Source organism: Crocodylus porosus, unplaced genomic scaffold, assembly GCF_001723895.1.
Source record: "Crocodylus porosus isolate Cpor-Errol unplaced genomic scaffold, CroPor_comp1, whole genome shotgun sequence".
Classification (NCBI taxonomy): Eukaryota; Metazoa; Chordata; order Crocodylia; family Crocodylidae; genus Crocodylus; species Crocodylus porosus.
Genome location: NW_017728949.1, coordinates 39,902,690 through 39,916,412, shown reverse-complemented (window position 1 = coordinate 39,916,412; position 13,723 = coordinate 39,902,690). Strand labels below are relative to the sequence as shown.

General features: G+C 41.7%; 1 protein-coding gene across 2 annotated transcripts in view; it reads right to left on the bottom strand.

The window, feature by feature from the left end:
• Positions 1–4,758: 4,758 nt before the first annotated feature.
• Positions 4,759–13,723, bottom strand: part of LNPK (lunapark, ER junction formation factor) — a 61,460-nt gene continuing 52,495 nt past the window's right edge. For both annotated transcript variants that reach the window (XM_019554304.1, XM_019554305.1), the window contains exon 13: positions 4,759–5,727. In XM_019554304.1, the coding sequence (XP_019409849.1) occupies positions 5,534–5,727 (194 nt within the window). In that variant the 3' untranslated portion in view covers positions 4,759–5,533. The remainder of the gene's footprint in view (positions 5,728–13,723) is intronic.

Below are 13,723 nucleotides of genomic sequence, written 5' to 3'. Positions count from 1 at the left end.
CCCCTTGCTGGTTTAAGATAAACCAGACACCTCCAGCATCCCAGCATGGTCTCTGGGCTCTGCTCCACGGCACAGCTAGCCCCTCCCATCTGCTCCCCAGCTGCAGCTCCGGCAGAGACCTGCAGGCACAGAGCATTTGCCTGGCTTCTCCCTACTAAACAGGGATTATTCCCCGCTCCCCTCTGCCTTACGTAGACACCTAAGCATTAGCTAGCAGATCACTTGCTGGCTATGGCCTGTGCTGTGGAAGACGACAGGCTGACAGGCTTTTTAGATCTAATCAACAGGTAACTTAGTGTCCTTCCTTGGAAGAGCTGTTTAAAAAGAGCTCCATGAGTTAATGGAGAGAGACTTTGATTTCTTAATGGGTTGATAAACACTGAGTTTGGGGTGATAAACATTCCCTGTTGGGCTGCTTAGGAGGGTAGGAATAATCAGAGTCCTGCCAGGGCCTGACCATGCCCCCCTCAACTCAATGTGCCTGCATTTCTGGGATGTCTGTCTGCTTACAAAATTGATTTAGCCTAGCCAGGTTAGACTAACCTGCAAAGATTGATTCAATTCAGGCTTGGGCTTTTTGAATGCCTGTCCCTTACTTATTTCCTCACACCTGAAGACTGAGCCTGCCTTTATCTCCTTATTTCCTCACCTCACTCATCTCTTCATACTTCCTGTGACACTCTTGAAAGGCTCTGGTGACACCTCAGGGTGCCCAGCACCTGGGTTGAGGATCACCACTTTAACAGATCTAATTTTATTTTGAATATCTTTAGGCTGCATTAGAAGGACAATAACTGGTTAGGACTGTAGACTGGCTTTTCTAAATTTCTTTCAGAATTTTTCAGGCCCTCATTGAGCGACCAAAAGTGACATGTTTCAAATATTCAAAAATGTTCCAGTTTGTTTTCAAAAGGAAGTAGATAGGTCATGGAACATCCTAGATTCAGAACCCCTTGACAGTCTCATTGAAAAATACCATATTTGTTTTTTTCCAAAAATGAAGAATATAGCATCAATGCAATTCAAGTTTTATTAGCATTCATTATGGATGTCCTACGTTACTCACAATTGAGTGCAAATAATTTGTATGAGGTCTTGCCAAAGTCTCATCAAGTTATGTATACAAACCACTGAAACACAGCCACCTCAGATATGAAATATAATACTTTGGATAAAAACAAAAACACAGAAATGGATTAGAACAGGGTGTCAAAAACACCACTTCTCACAGTTCAGTTCTGGACCACAGAGATCCTTGGGGAATAAAAAGCCATACCAACCATGGGAGTAAATGTAGCTGTAGCCACCCACACATGCCCCCAACAGGGGGCATCTTTTTGCCCCAGATTTTGGCAGCAGGCCCTGCCCCCACTTGTCTTGGAGCTGTACATTTGATACCCCTGAATGAGGACAATTTGGATTACGGTGTTTTTTGCAAGTAGTACATGGAATCTTTAACCACCAATGACTAGGACTTGTACTTTGTTGAGAGCCTTTCCAATAGTTGCTCATCTCAACTGTACTATAGTACTGACACAGTACTTTGCGTGCTTGTACTGAAACTGCAAAAGAAGTCTGCCCTTAATTTTCCTGTTGTCTCCTGGCTATGCACTACCCAAGTTGTCAGTTTTGGATATCTAAAATTATATACTCAAGTGCCTTGGTGTTAAAAGGTGCTAAGCATCCACAGTGCTCAGTGAATTCAGCTGAACTACATATGCCTAGCACTTATGGAAAAAACCCAAACAGATAATCTAATTAAATGCCTCTATTTTAGAAATCAAAGATCGAAAATTCTGGTCTAAACTCCAAGTAGGTTTGCACAATGCACATTCCTCCCCCTCCCCTACCTCTCTTGTTGAGGCAACACCAAAGTCATTGACTTTAAAAACTATTTCATGTACATCCCAAGTGAGCTGGGTTCATTCCTCAGTAACAGCCCCAATGTATACAAGTAGCAGAACAGACTTGACCTTAAGCTACAAGCCTAGCTTAAGTTAAACGTCTATTAGAAATTAAATACATGCTTTTCATAAAGTAGATTTTGGTATTCAAGAGCTTTCACAAATTTGTATTATTGCTATACAGTAGGAAAAAAATTACGGAGGTCTACTGTTGTCTTGGAAGACTGGAAAAAGGAAAATATAGTGCCCATTAAAGAAAAAAAGGTGGGGCAAGGGGAAAGGAATGAAAAGATTATGTGGAATATCTGGTAAATCTGACCTCAACATCTGGAGGGGGGGGAAAAAAAAAAAAATCATGGAACAAGTGATCAGGGGCTATTGCTAAGCACATGGAGATCAGAAAAAGCTTACAAATTTATCAAGAGAAAAATCATGCCCAACTAATTTGATTTTCTTCTATGGAGCTGGCAGACTCTGCAGATGGAAGGACAGCAGGGCCTTTAGCAAGGCTTTTGACATGGTCTGCCATGATAATCTCATTTGTAAAATAAGGAAATACATTCTAGATGAATGCAGTATATGGTGCTTATGTAACTGGTTGGACTGTTTTACTGAACCAGTAGTCAATAATGGCTCAATACCTCTTCTCAATTAGAGATTAAGGAAACTTCCTCAGGGCCATGTCTTGGGTCCAATATTGCTTAATATCTTCAATAATTATGTTTAGGATGGGACGAGTGCACATTGAGCAAATTTGTTGATAACAACTAGCTGAGTAGAGTTTCAGACACACTGGAGCAAGGGGTTAGCAACCTATAGCCCAAGCCATGTTATCTGGCCTGCAGAGCTGGGGGGGCTTCTCCTGGGTGGTGCTGAACACAGAGCCTGTCCAGATTTACATGCAAAATTTAAACGGCTAAATTATAATATCAGTGCCTTTTGCACAAGAATATAAACTCATGGCTGGGACCACCTGAAACATAATACAGTTAATCCCATCTCTGGCTTTGGTATCATGTATACCCCATGCCCATCTACTCTAAACCGATTATAAGTAAGTTCCCTTTTCAAAGTGATTGCCTTTCCCTTATCATATTCTTCACCAGTCTAGGCATCTGGGCCAGTTGGAAAATATTTTGGGATCTGCCTTGTTATAACAAAGATCTATACAGTGCCTCACAACTCATGTTCTCAGGTGCTCAATTCAAGTAATCAAGTCCTATTGCAATTAATCAAGTAGTATACTTCCAGTTTAGGGTGTTAGGCTGGAGCAATCAAGCCATACTATACATAGGCAAATGATAAATCTCCTGAGCAATCAAGGGTCTTTCTGCATGTCAGTTTCATCCACAACAACCAGAGATGGATCCAAACAGGCTAACATTTACAACACAACCAAAGGACAATGACCACCACCCTGCCAGCTTTGTCTGGACCCTGATCTTCAACCCATCAAGAAAAATCTGCTTTGAAGAGTCAGTATAAGAGAAGAATGAAGCTGCCAGCAAGGCGTGCTCATCTCAGAAGGGAAACACCACACTGACCCATCATAACCTGCACCCAGCTGACCACCCTCAGTAACAGATCTATGCTTGGAGAGAGGCTACAAAGATTAGGGCTACTTCCTCGCCCATGTTGGTGAGAAAACTGCTATTACAGCTAGAAATACTAGGCTTGATTTTAGCTTGTTTTATTTGTAGATTGCAATAGCCTACCTGTCATTTTCCTGTGTAATGCATTATTTAACTAGCAAAGCCTTCCCGCTATCAGTAGAAACATTGTGTCAGTCTTCCTAACCACTAAGCAGCCCATTTTAATTGCAATAGGTGGTGATAGTAGTATTGTAGAGGAAAACGGTGACTACCCAGGCTCTGGCTCCAACAGCATGAGCCAGGTTGGAAGTGGTCTATGCTAGAAGCAACCCACACTCGGAGCCAAGTGCTACTGAAGTGGTCCCTTTTGCTGCCAAATGTTGTAGATCCATATTCTGGAGAGTGGGGCTAATATTCAAAATGACATTGATAAACTGGAGAATGGGCCTGTAAATCAACCAAATGAAATTCAGTAAGAACAAAACATGAAGTCCTGCATTGGAGATGGAACAATTGCATGCACAAATACAGACCGGGGAAGGTCTTGCTAGGCTGCAGTACTGCATTGAACTTGGGAGTTACAGTAGACCATAAGCTGAATATGAGCCAACAGTGTGCTCTTGTTGCAAAAGAGGCCAAAGCATACAGGGCTGAACTAACAGGAGTATCATTTACAAATCAAGGAAAGTGATTCTTCCCCCCTAGCCAACACTCCTGAGGTCTCACTTCAAGTACTGTGTACTCTCACTTGAGTGCTGGGCTCCTTACTTCGAGGAAAAATGTGAACAAATTAAGAGTCAAACAGAGAGCAACAGAAATGATTAAAAGTTCTGGGAAATGTCTTATGAGACAAGGCTGAAAGAACTAGGATTATTCATTTTGGAAAAGGAGTGATTTGATGACAGTTTCCTAATACAGTTGAAGGGTGGTTATAAAGAGAATGGAGACAGACCTATTTCTATGGCTGCAGGGGACAGGACAAAGAGCAATGGTGCTAAATTGTGGCAAGAGAAATTTAGGTTGGATATTAGGTAGAATTTTCTCACTATGAGGGTGTTTAAGCATTGGAACAAGCTACTCAGAGAGGTTGTGGAATCTGTCTTCAGATGCTTTTAAGATCAGGCTGGACGACACTCGACTAGGATGATTTAGTCAGCGATGTCTTGAGCACTGGGTCTATCGCATTAGATGACCTCATGTGGTCTCCTCCACATTTACTCTTCTAAAGTTTTCCCCATGAGCTTCAGAGACTGCAAAATAAGCACTGCTGCTAGATAGTCTTTATTTTCCTTTAACAAAGTACACAAAGGCACAAAATTCACTGAAAATATTGTCATTATTGTACATGTATAAATAGTGCTTAGTATTCAAGTACAATCAAGTGCGGAGACTTCCTATATTTTATGTAAACACAAACTAGTTCTCGTGCCTTTGGCATTGCCTGCATTGCAGAGAAGCCAAGAAATATAATATCCTAATGCCATTTAACCATACTCTGTCAAAAACAGACAAATGACAAAGTTGTTAGTTATAATGACACTTTCATACTGCTTAAGCTGAATGCCTATAGACATGTTAAGCCTGTAAACATCTAGACACTTAAAATTCATTCAATCCATTTTAATAAGTAAGCATACAAGTCTTAAGAGTTCACTAAACCAAAACTCCACTAGACAAGTCATTGCCAATTATTATTGAAGTTCTAGGTTTAAGAACCAAAAAGGGACACTAGTTTTCAGGTCACCTATATGGGAACCAGAAATACTTAGTTTTAAATATGCAAAATAGAACCAAGGCTACCTATGACTGTGTTAGACTTCAACCAACTGCACATTCTGCAGTGCATTAGCTCACTGAAAAAGAGTACACATTTAATTTATAGTACCCAGTAGTCCACATAAGCTTTGACATACTGTGGTAGTGAGGCAGTTTGAGCTCAAGTGAGATTTTAAATCATTCTGTTTTAAAAAAGCCCACCTGAAGAGTAACAACAGGCATGAACAAAGCTAAAACTAGCTACAGAAGGCACTTGAAGCATTATTCTGCTTCTATGACAGACTTTTCACTTTGTTCAGCTGGAGCAGCAGAATCAGATTGAATAAATGCCGATTCTGTTTCATTATCCATCTCATCTTTCTCAAGCTCTTCAGCTGACTTGTCTTCTTGCTGCTCAGTAGCTGATGCTGTGGCTTCCATCTGGTCTGTCTCAATAATGTGTGTAACTTCAGGTTCTGTAAAACCAAAAAAACCAAAACAATATCAATCATTGAATGATTTCTAGGAATAAAGATACAGTTAACACTTGCATAAAAACATACATGAAACTTATACTCCATAACATATTTCAATTAGATTCAGATTTAGACTACTGTTACTTTATAAAAGCTTTAAAATACCAATAACTGATTGAGATGATACAGAATGATGTCAAACTTTGTGGGTAGAAAAATAAAAAAGGTAGCACAATGGAAGGAAAGAAGCATCAGAACTGGGCTGAAAGCTCTCAAGAAAGCTTCATATATTTCTTGTTTATTTAACATACATGTGTTGCATATACACACATTAAGAGAACATGAATCTTAACAAGTACTTCAGAGTTAGGAAATACCAGAACTAAAATCCCCTGTACAACTTTTATTTGGCCTCCCTGTAAGGTGCATTATACCCCAATCTATTCTTCTCTGTCCCCATAATGCATTGGCTCAGAGACACATGAGCTTTCATATGCAAAAATCTACTTAGTCTCATATCCTAGATGAGACAAAAGATCCTCTACAGAAGTAGCACAGACAATCCTAGTGCTGGAGTTTCTTTATTTTAGGGAGCTTAATTTCGCAACTTTAAGTACTCTTTTAATCTATATTTGTACACTATTTCCTAAGTATTCTTAAGTTTTCAAAATACCCTTCTGAAAAAAAATTGGAATTCCAGCGTCATCACATACTGCAAGTCATTGACAGAGCTGAAATTTAAACCCATCGCACTTTCTGACTTAAAAGGTAATAGATGTAAGGTGACAACCTATGCAATAGTCATATCATGGGGGACATAAGTTTCAGAGAAATCTGCCTACAGCACAGGTATGATAATTGTGAGGATCTGGGGATTCTACTACAAGCTCTGGTACAGTATGGTACCTAGATTCATAGATGTTTAGGGTTGGAAGGGACCTCAACAGATCGAGTCTGACCCCCTGCCCTGGGCAGAAAAGAGTGCTGAGGTCAGATGACCCCAGCCAGATGCCTATCCAGCCTTTTCTTAAAGACCCCCAAGATAAGAGAGAGCACCACCTCCCTTGGAAGCCCATTCCAAATTCTGGCCACCCTTACCGTGAAGAAGTTCTTCCTGATGTCCAGCCTAAATCTGCTCTGTCAGTTTGTGCCCATCGTTCCTGGTTATCCCAAGAGGCGCTCTGGTGAACAGAGCATCTCCGATCCCTTGCTGTATCCCCCTAATGAATTTGTAGGCAGCCACAAGATCCCCTCTCAGCCTTCTCTTGTGGAGGCTGAAGAGATCCAAGTCCCTTAATCTCTCCTCATAGGACTTGGCCTACAAACCCTTAACCATATGAGTGGCCCTCCTCTGGATCCTCTCAATTTTATCCACATCTGTACCCAGATAGTGGTAGAGGACTGGGTGTTTTTGACCTGGAGAGATGTAGGCAGTGGAAACCCCAGGGCTCAGTCCTGGGGCCTGTACTGTTCAACATCTTTATCAGCCATCTGGATGTGGGTATGGAATGCACACTGTCCACATTTACTGATGACACCAAGTTGTGGGGCAAGGTGGGCATGCTGGAAGGGAGAGACCGAATGCAGCTAGATCTAAACAAATTACTGCATCTAGGGAGAAGGAACTAGCAACATACCTATAGACTGGGAAACACCTTTCTTGTCAACACGGTGGCAGAAAGGGATCTTGGAGTTATTGTTGACTCCAGGATGAACATGAGCTGCCAATGCATGTTAGCTTTACCCACTGCTTCCCGCACCTTGTCGTGCATCTACAGATGTATCACAAGCAAGTCCAGGGAGGTGATCCTTCTTCTCTACGTGGCTTTGGTCAGGCCACAGTTAGAGTACCACATCCAGTTCTGGATACTGCACTTCAAGAGGGATGTGGCTAGCACTTGGAGGGTCCAAAGGAGGGTCACTTGCATGGTCCAGAAGCAGCAGGACAGGCCCTACAAAGAAAGGCTAAAGGGCCTGAACCTATTCAGCCTCCACAAGAGAAGGCTGAGAGGGGATCTGGTGGCCATTTACAAACTCACCAGAGGGGATCACTGAAAATTGGGGGAGGCCTGGGTACCACCCGGGGTTACTAGGAATAATGGCCACAACCTGTTAAGAGAGAAGGTTCAGGCTGGATATCAGGAGACATTACTTTATAGTTGGGGCTGCCAGGCTCTGGAATGGACTCCCAAGTCAGGTGGTACACTCCCTTACCTTGGGGGTCTTCAAGAGGAGGTGGACAAGATATTTGGCTGGTGTGATATGACCCCGGCACCCATGCCTGCCCAGGGCAGGGGGTCGGACCTGATGATCTGTTTAGGTCCCTTCTGACCCTAAGCGCTATGATACTTCTCAAAGTACGGTGCCCAAAACTGGATGCAGTACTCCAACTGTGATCTGCCCAATGCCACATAGAGGGGAAGTATCACTTCCTTGATTCTATTTGTCATGCATCTGTTAATGCATGATAACATACAGTTAGCTTTACTGATGATTTTGTCACACTGATGACTCATGTTCATCTTGGAGTCCACTATAACTCTGAGATCCCCTTCTGCTTTTATGCTGCTGAGAGGGTCATTCCTCGGGCAGTAGGTGTGCTGGATATTTTTATGCCCTAGGTGCAGCACTCTGCATTTGTCCTTGTTGAACTAGCAATTGAAATGTCTTTTCTGTACGTTTAACCTCTTTGGACTCACTTCTCCTTGCCTACCTAATCCCAGTCTCCACCTTGTAGGCTTCTTAATCCAGTCTGTTAACCTAGCTCCTCATATCTGTCCTACTTGCCCAATCTCCAGTCATCCCCAGGCAATTTGTTACCCAACACACCCCAATCTAGTCTTCTGTCCCTGGTACCCTGCCCAGGCCCCTTGGCCTGTCGTCTTTGCCTACTGATCCCAGTTGTCCCCCTACCCTCTAAGAAAGATGGAATAGATATTTTTCACCTTCTCTATTAACTCCTCAACCTGTTCCAAGTCCCCAGTCTTCCTCTAAGCTCCTTATACAGCCTTATTGTCTTCCCACCGATAAACAGGTTAAGTGACCACCGAACTTCTCCCTTGAGCTCCCAATCCCCCTCGCATTGTCTGGATGTTGCCATCTTCCCACCCCATCCCTTGCATAATTCTCATTACTCCTCATCTCAATTTACTCTTTCCCTGCCCCTCATCCAGCTCCTGTCCTCTCTGCATTTGAGTTGTCCTTCTGAATGCTGCCTGAGCAACAGCAATGGGGTAAATGAGGGCACAGGGGAAAGAAAAGACTCCTGTTTTGTTTTCACTGCTCAAAATGACCCTTGTCTGCAGCAGCAGCTAACAAGGAAAATACTAGTTTTGCCACTGTCTGAACACTGGTTGCTCTGTGGGGATGGCACATACAGAGTCTGGTCACGTAAAACAATGGAACATACTTACTTGCTAGGCAGGAAACGTGTGTAGTTATCAGCACCAGGAGCTGGACAAGAACTGAGAAGATCAGTGACACATTGAGCAAGAACAAAATCTGAGATTCTAGATTTTAAAGCTCTGAGGGAATACGTTAAAACCTGAGAGCTCAAAATGACTAAAATTTGGGAGGACTGTCACAGGAACAGCAGACTTCTGCCAAAGCACGGAGATGCTAGTTCTTTAAAAAGGAAAGCTTACCAGTATGTGGGGTTTGTTGTGTGCTTTTTTTGTTTTTAAAATAAAAAAAACAATACAACTCCCATCTTACCTCAGTTTTAAAAGCTGCTGAAACAAGCTAATTGAAACATTTCAGAAAGAGTCAGCCAAAGGCAGACAGCACATAGATTTCAGCCCTAACAGTTAAAGTTTGAACACTTAATCTGACAATGGAAAACAGGGCTTCATAAAAAAAGCAACTTTAATCAATGGTGCATTTTTCCTACAATAAAGTTATATCTGGTGTTAAAAGCTCTACTGTAGCATTGTAATTGATTTCACATTATAATGATTTCATTATAAAATTAACATATCTAAAAATAAATAATTTAATTGACTGTAATAGTTATAATTAAAGAGGGATAAATTAAAAGCTAATTTTTGTAAGATGACAAAAATGCTAAAATTTACATATTTAAATCTGTTCATTTCTCAAGAGAATTAGTAATCAACTCTTGATTTACCACATTTACTCAAGTCCAAGAAAACTCTGAATTTAAGACAGACAGTCTCCAATTATTAGATTCCATACATGGAAAGTGTATTCATGGAGAAGGCACTGAATGGAAAACCTGCATGCTGCTGTTGTCTTTGGCCGAGTTGGGCTTGATGCACAGCGGCTTCTGGCAGCATCAAACATGAGTGGCTCCCCCCACACCTGCACCAGCAGGGGGCAGTGGCATGCTAGTTCCCCCCTCCTACACCTGCTCCCGCCAGTTGGAGAGACAGGTGAGAGTTGAGGGGACAGGAGAGAGGAGACAGGCAGAAAGCATGCACTGGAAGAAGGAACCTACATGCTGCTACCACTGTTCTTGGCCAAGCCACTTCCCACAGCTCCGACAGACTCAAGTATGAGACTGCTCCTAAGAGACGGCTTTGTTTTCCCCATGCTGAATGAGGATAAAATCCCCATCTTGGAATGGAGTAAATATGGTGGTTAAAGGGCATAAAAATATGCCTAGTACACTACGTGAAGCGGATTTAGAATATTGAAATAGCCATGTTATAGTAACCTTAACCCCACTGAATCCAACAGCCATGCACTTAACATTCTTGTTTAGTCCTTAGCAAAAAAGCAAGTGTAAACAGAGCTGTCTTCAACTAGCTGACCTTTGGCTACAGACCCTCTCCCACAGTAACCAGTGAGATCACAGTATTATGATTTCACAGGTTGACTAAGTAGAAGTATAGACTTGTTGTAAGGGAATTCATAAAAATGTTATAAGCATCTACCAAGTGCAAAAGAAATCCACTAAAGTAGACCTAATGTGCAGCTTTAATTCTTTTTAAAGAAATGGTGATAGCTACAGCACTGCTAGCAATAAAAACACATTTAAGAACAGGAGATTGAGCCACCTTTTTTAGTTGTGTTTTTTTGTTTCGTTTTTTTAAAAGGGAAAGTTGGGGGCAAAGCATGGCAAACACATACCCATCGTCTTTCACCCTGACATTCTGAAATGAGAGCAATAGACTTTTGTAGTAGCTGTACAGCAACAATGGTATCCAGCCATCTCTAATTACCCAGAGTATCTGTCACTGACAGAAGAAATCCAAGGGTCCTAACTATGCATAATTTCTGGATTGCATTAGATTACCAGCTACTTTTTCTTAACTACAAAAGGAAAAGCCCTTATATGATTAAACATTCTGAAAGTTTGTTCTTACAGCTCCAATGGGAGAGAAACAGATTGAGAAAATTCTGGACATACCCTGTTCACCCTCCTCTTTAGCATCCATTCTCTGCCAGATAGAGAGTCAGGGCACTGGGCTAGATGGGCCTGTAGTCTGAGCCAGTAAGCATCTATTCTTATGTTCTTATCAAAAAAGTGAAATGTGTTTACTTAATATAACCTAGCCACACTCATATATGTCAATTCTGTACGACTAACAGCCCCAAAAATGGGACAAGAAGTTCAAGACTTACATGAAAGCTACAAGATACTGTATACAGAAGCTTTATGCATTGTGCTGAACTTCATACAGTCTAAACAGCATTTCAGTCAAAAGGAAGACATACCAAAAAAGCTGACAAACTTCTCAGATGTATACATTTCTCTCACCAAGAGACTGGTTGGTGATATGAGAAGAGGGCAGTATTATTTAAAGCTTTTGTCTAGTTGCACACAAAGCAAAATCATCATCATTTTAAATGCACAACAGTAGATTTCAGTTTTATAGATCATATCTGACATTATTAGGTCACACCATAAACTCCATGTGTCCTTTAAGTGCACATTTTGGGAAGCTGTGAGGAATCTCTATTAAATTATGAAATCTTCAGAACTACAGATCACAGTTTAATTAAGTAATCTTTATTTAAAAGGGACTCTGCAAGGTTCTGCTACAAAAAGTCAGATATCAGGACCTGCAAGCCTGGGGGCACCATCTCACAGAAAAAGCCTAAGGAGATGCATGCATTTCCTACCACAGATTCATTCTGGACTAGAGGGCACAGACCTAGCCCTCTAATAGTTTTTGCAGCTAATACTTCTATTGGCTGAAGTGATTTTACAACCTCTACTCTCTCTCCTTTGCCTGGGACAAAATACATCATTATTTTATTGGTCTTAGTATAGCACAGAATTATTTGGGGAGATGACAAAAGGTAAACCTTAAAAGAAGCTAAACATTTCTCTCTACTACAGGAGACTCAGAAAAACACTGCACTAAAATGTGAAGGGTTTTTAAACCCAAAAGCTTGTCAAAAAACTCTTTTCCAACTATTTAAGTTGGTCTAATAAAAGATATCAGATTCACCCAAAGAACCTTGTCTGCCTATGTCCTTAGACCAACACTGCTACAACCTACAACCCTGGTAAGATACTTATTTTAGACATTTAGAAGTGGGTATCAGGAACATTTGTTTCTTAGGTACTTTGCATGCATGGTTCTTGTACTAGAAGGAAGACAGGAACAACCCTTGGGTGCATTACATCTAGCCCCTTGGATTTGTATACACTCAGCTTTTTTAAGTAGTCCCTAACCTATTCTTTCACCATGTTTTACCTTCCAAAGACCAAATGTTTTGACTAAAGACCATCCAAATACCCTCAGTAAGTACAGCTACGTTGTATTTTTGGAGTGTAACAATAATGTCTCAGAGATGAATACTGGGCACTTGTAATCATGGATGTTGTTATAAGAGGCCAACAAGGCTTACTAGTTGGAAACTCAAGACCGCAAGCTGGCATAGGAACTATACCTGGTCTTACAAAAGAAGGCTTCTTGGCCTTCTTTAGTAAGTCCATTCTTCATGGCTGTCTTAAAAGAGTCCCTCAGACCTATTTTTGCCTTCTCAGACAGCAAATCATGAGAAGTAAGGATATAGAATAGGTGGGAAGGAAAAAAAAAAAAAATCAAGGCCCTTCCAGAAGACTGGCAGCTTTGTGAAGCTGGGATAGGAGTGGCTGACACTTTTCAGACAAGTCTTGTTGAATTCATGATGGCTTCACCTTACCTGTCCCTGGGCTCCTCAGCTGCCTCTACAGCAATTTGCACCATCTGAGTGCTGCATGATGCCCTAGGCAGACAAGGTTCTTTGAGTAAGTGTGATATCTTTTCTTAGACCAAGTAAATAAATTTAAGGCATTGTTTAAATACAGTTGGTCTAACAAAAATATCACATTTACCCAAAGAACCTCATCTGCCTATGTCCTTAGACCAACATGGCTACAACCAACACTTCCAAAGCATGATACCTTCTCTCTTCTGAAGTTGTTCTAGTCTTCCACACCTCAAATGAGCAACAGCCACATTCAGAGATAAGGATAGCAGATTAGGGACTGGCAACTCCATTGTGGTGGATGGACTCAGAGAATCCTCCCATTTAGGAGGCGAAACTTGAAGGCTGGGCAAAAGAGGCTTGCAGAGCCAATAAACAGGAACCTGGGCAGTACAACCTGTCTATAAATGGACAATGCTAGAAAGAACCTTCAAGTTCACAAGAGAACACATGGGTTTCTAGCTGGTACAGTCTGAAGCAGGAACAGCACCAGAGATGTTTGTTACTACAAAACGGTCAAGTTCCTCAGAGCCATAAATTATTTTAGCACTACAGGACACTCTGGTAACAGCAGATGATACTAGATAGCACAGAGCCTGCAGTGAGATCCATTTGTTCCTATGCTTCCTGGACATCCTCAGCATGGGCATGCCCGAACCAGGCGGTACTGTGGCACTGATGAGCTTCCCCAGGATCCACAAAAGGCACACAGGCTCAGAACTGGAATGGGAAGGAGATGGAAGTTTCCCTTCCCCATTCCAGAGTTTCTTGACAAGATCTCCTGCTTCAAAGCATATACAGTAAGGTTCATCTTTATGACAGAGAGGGAAGC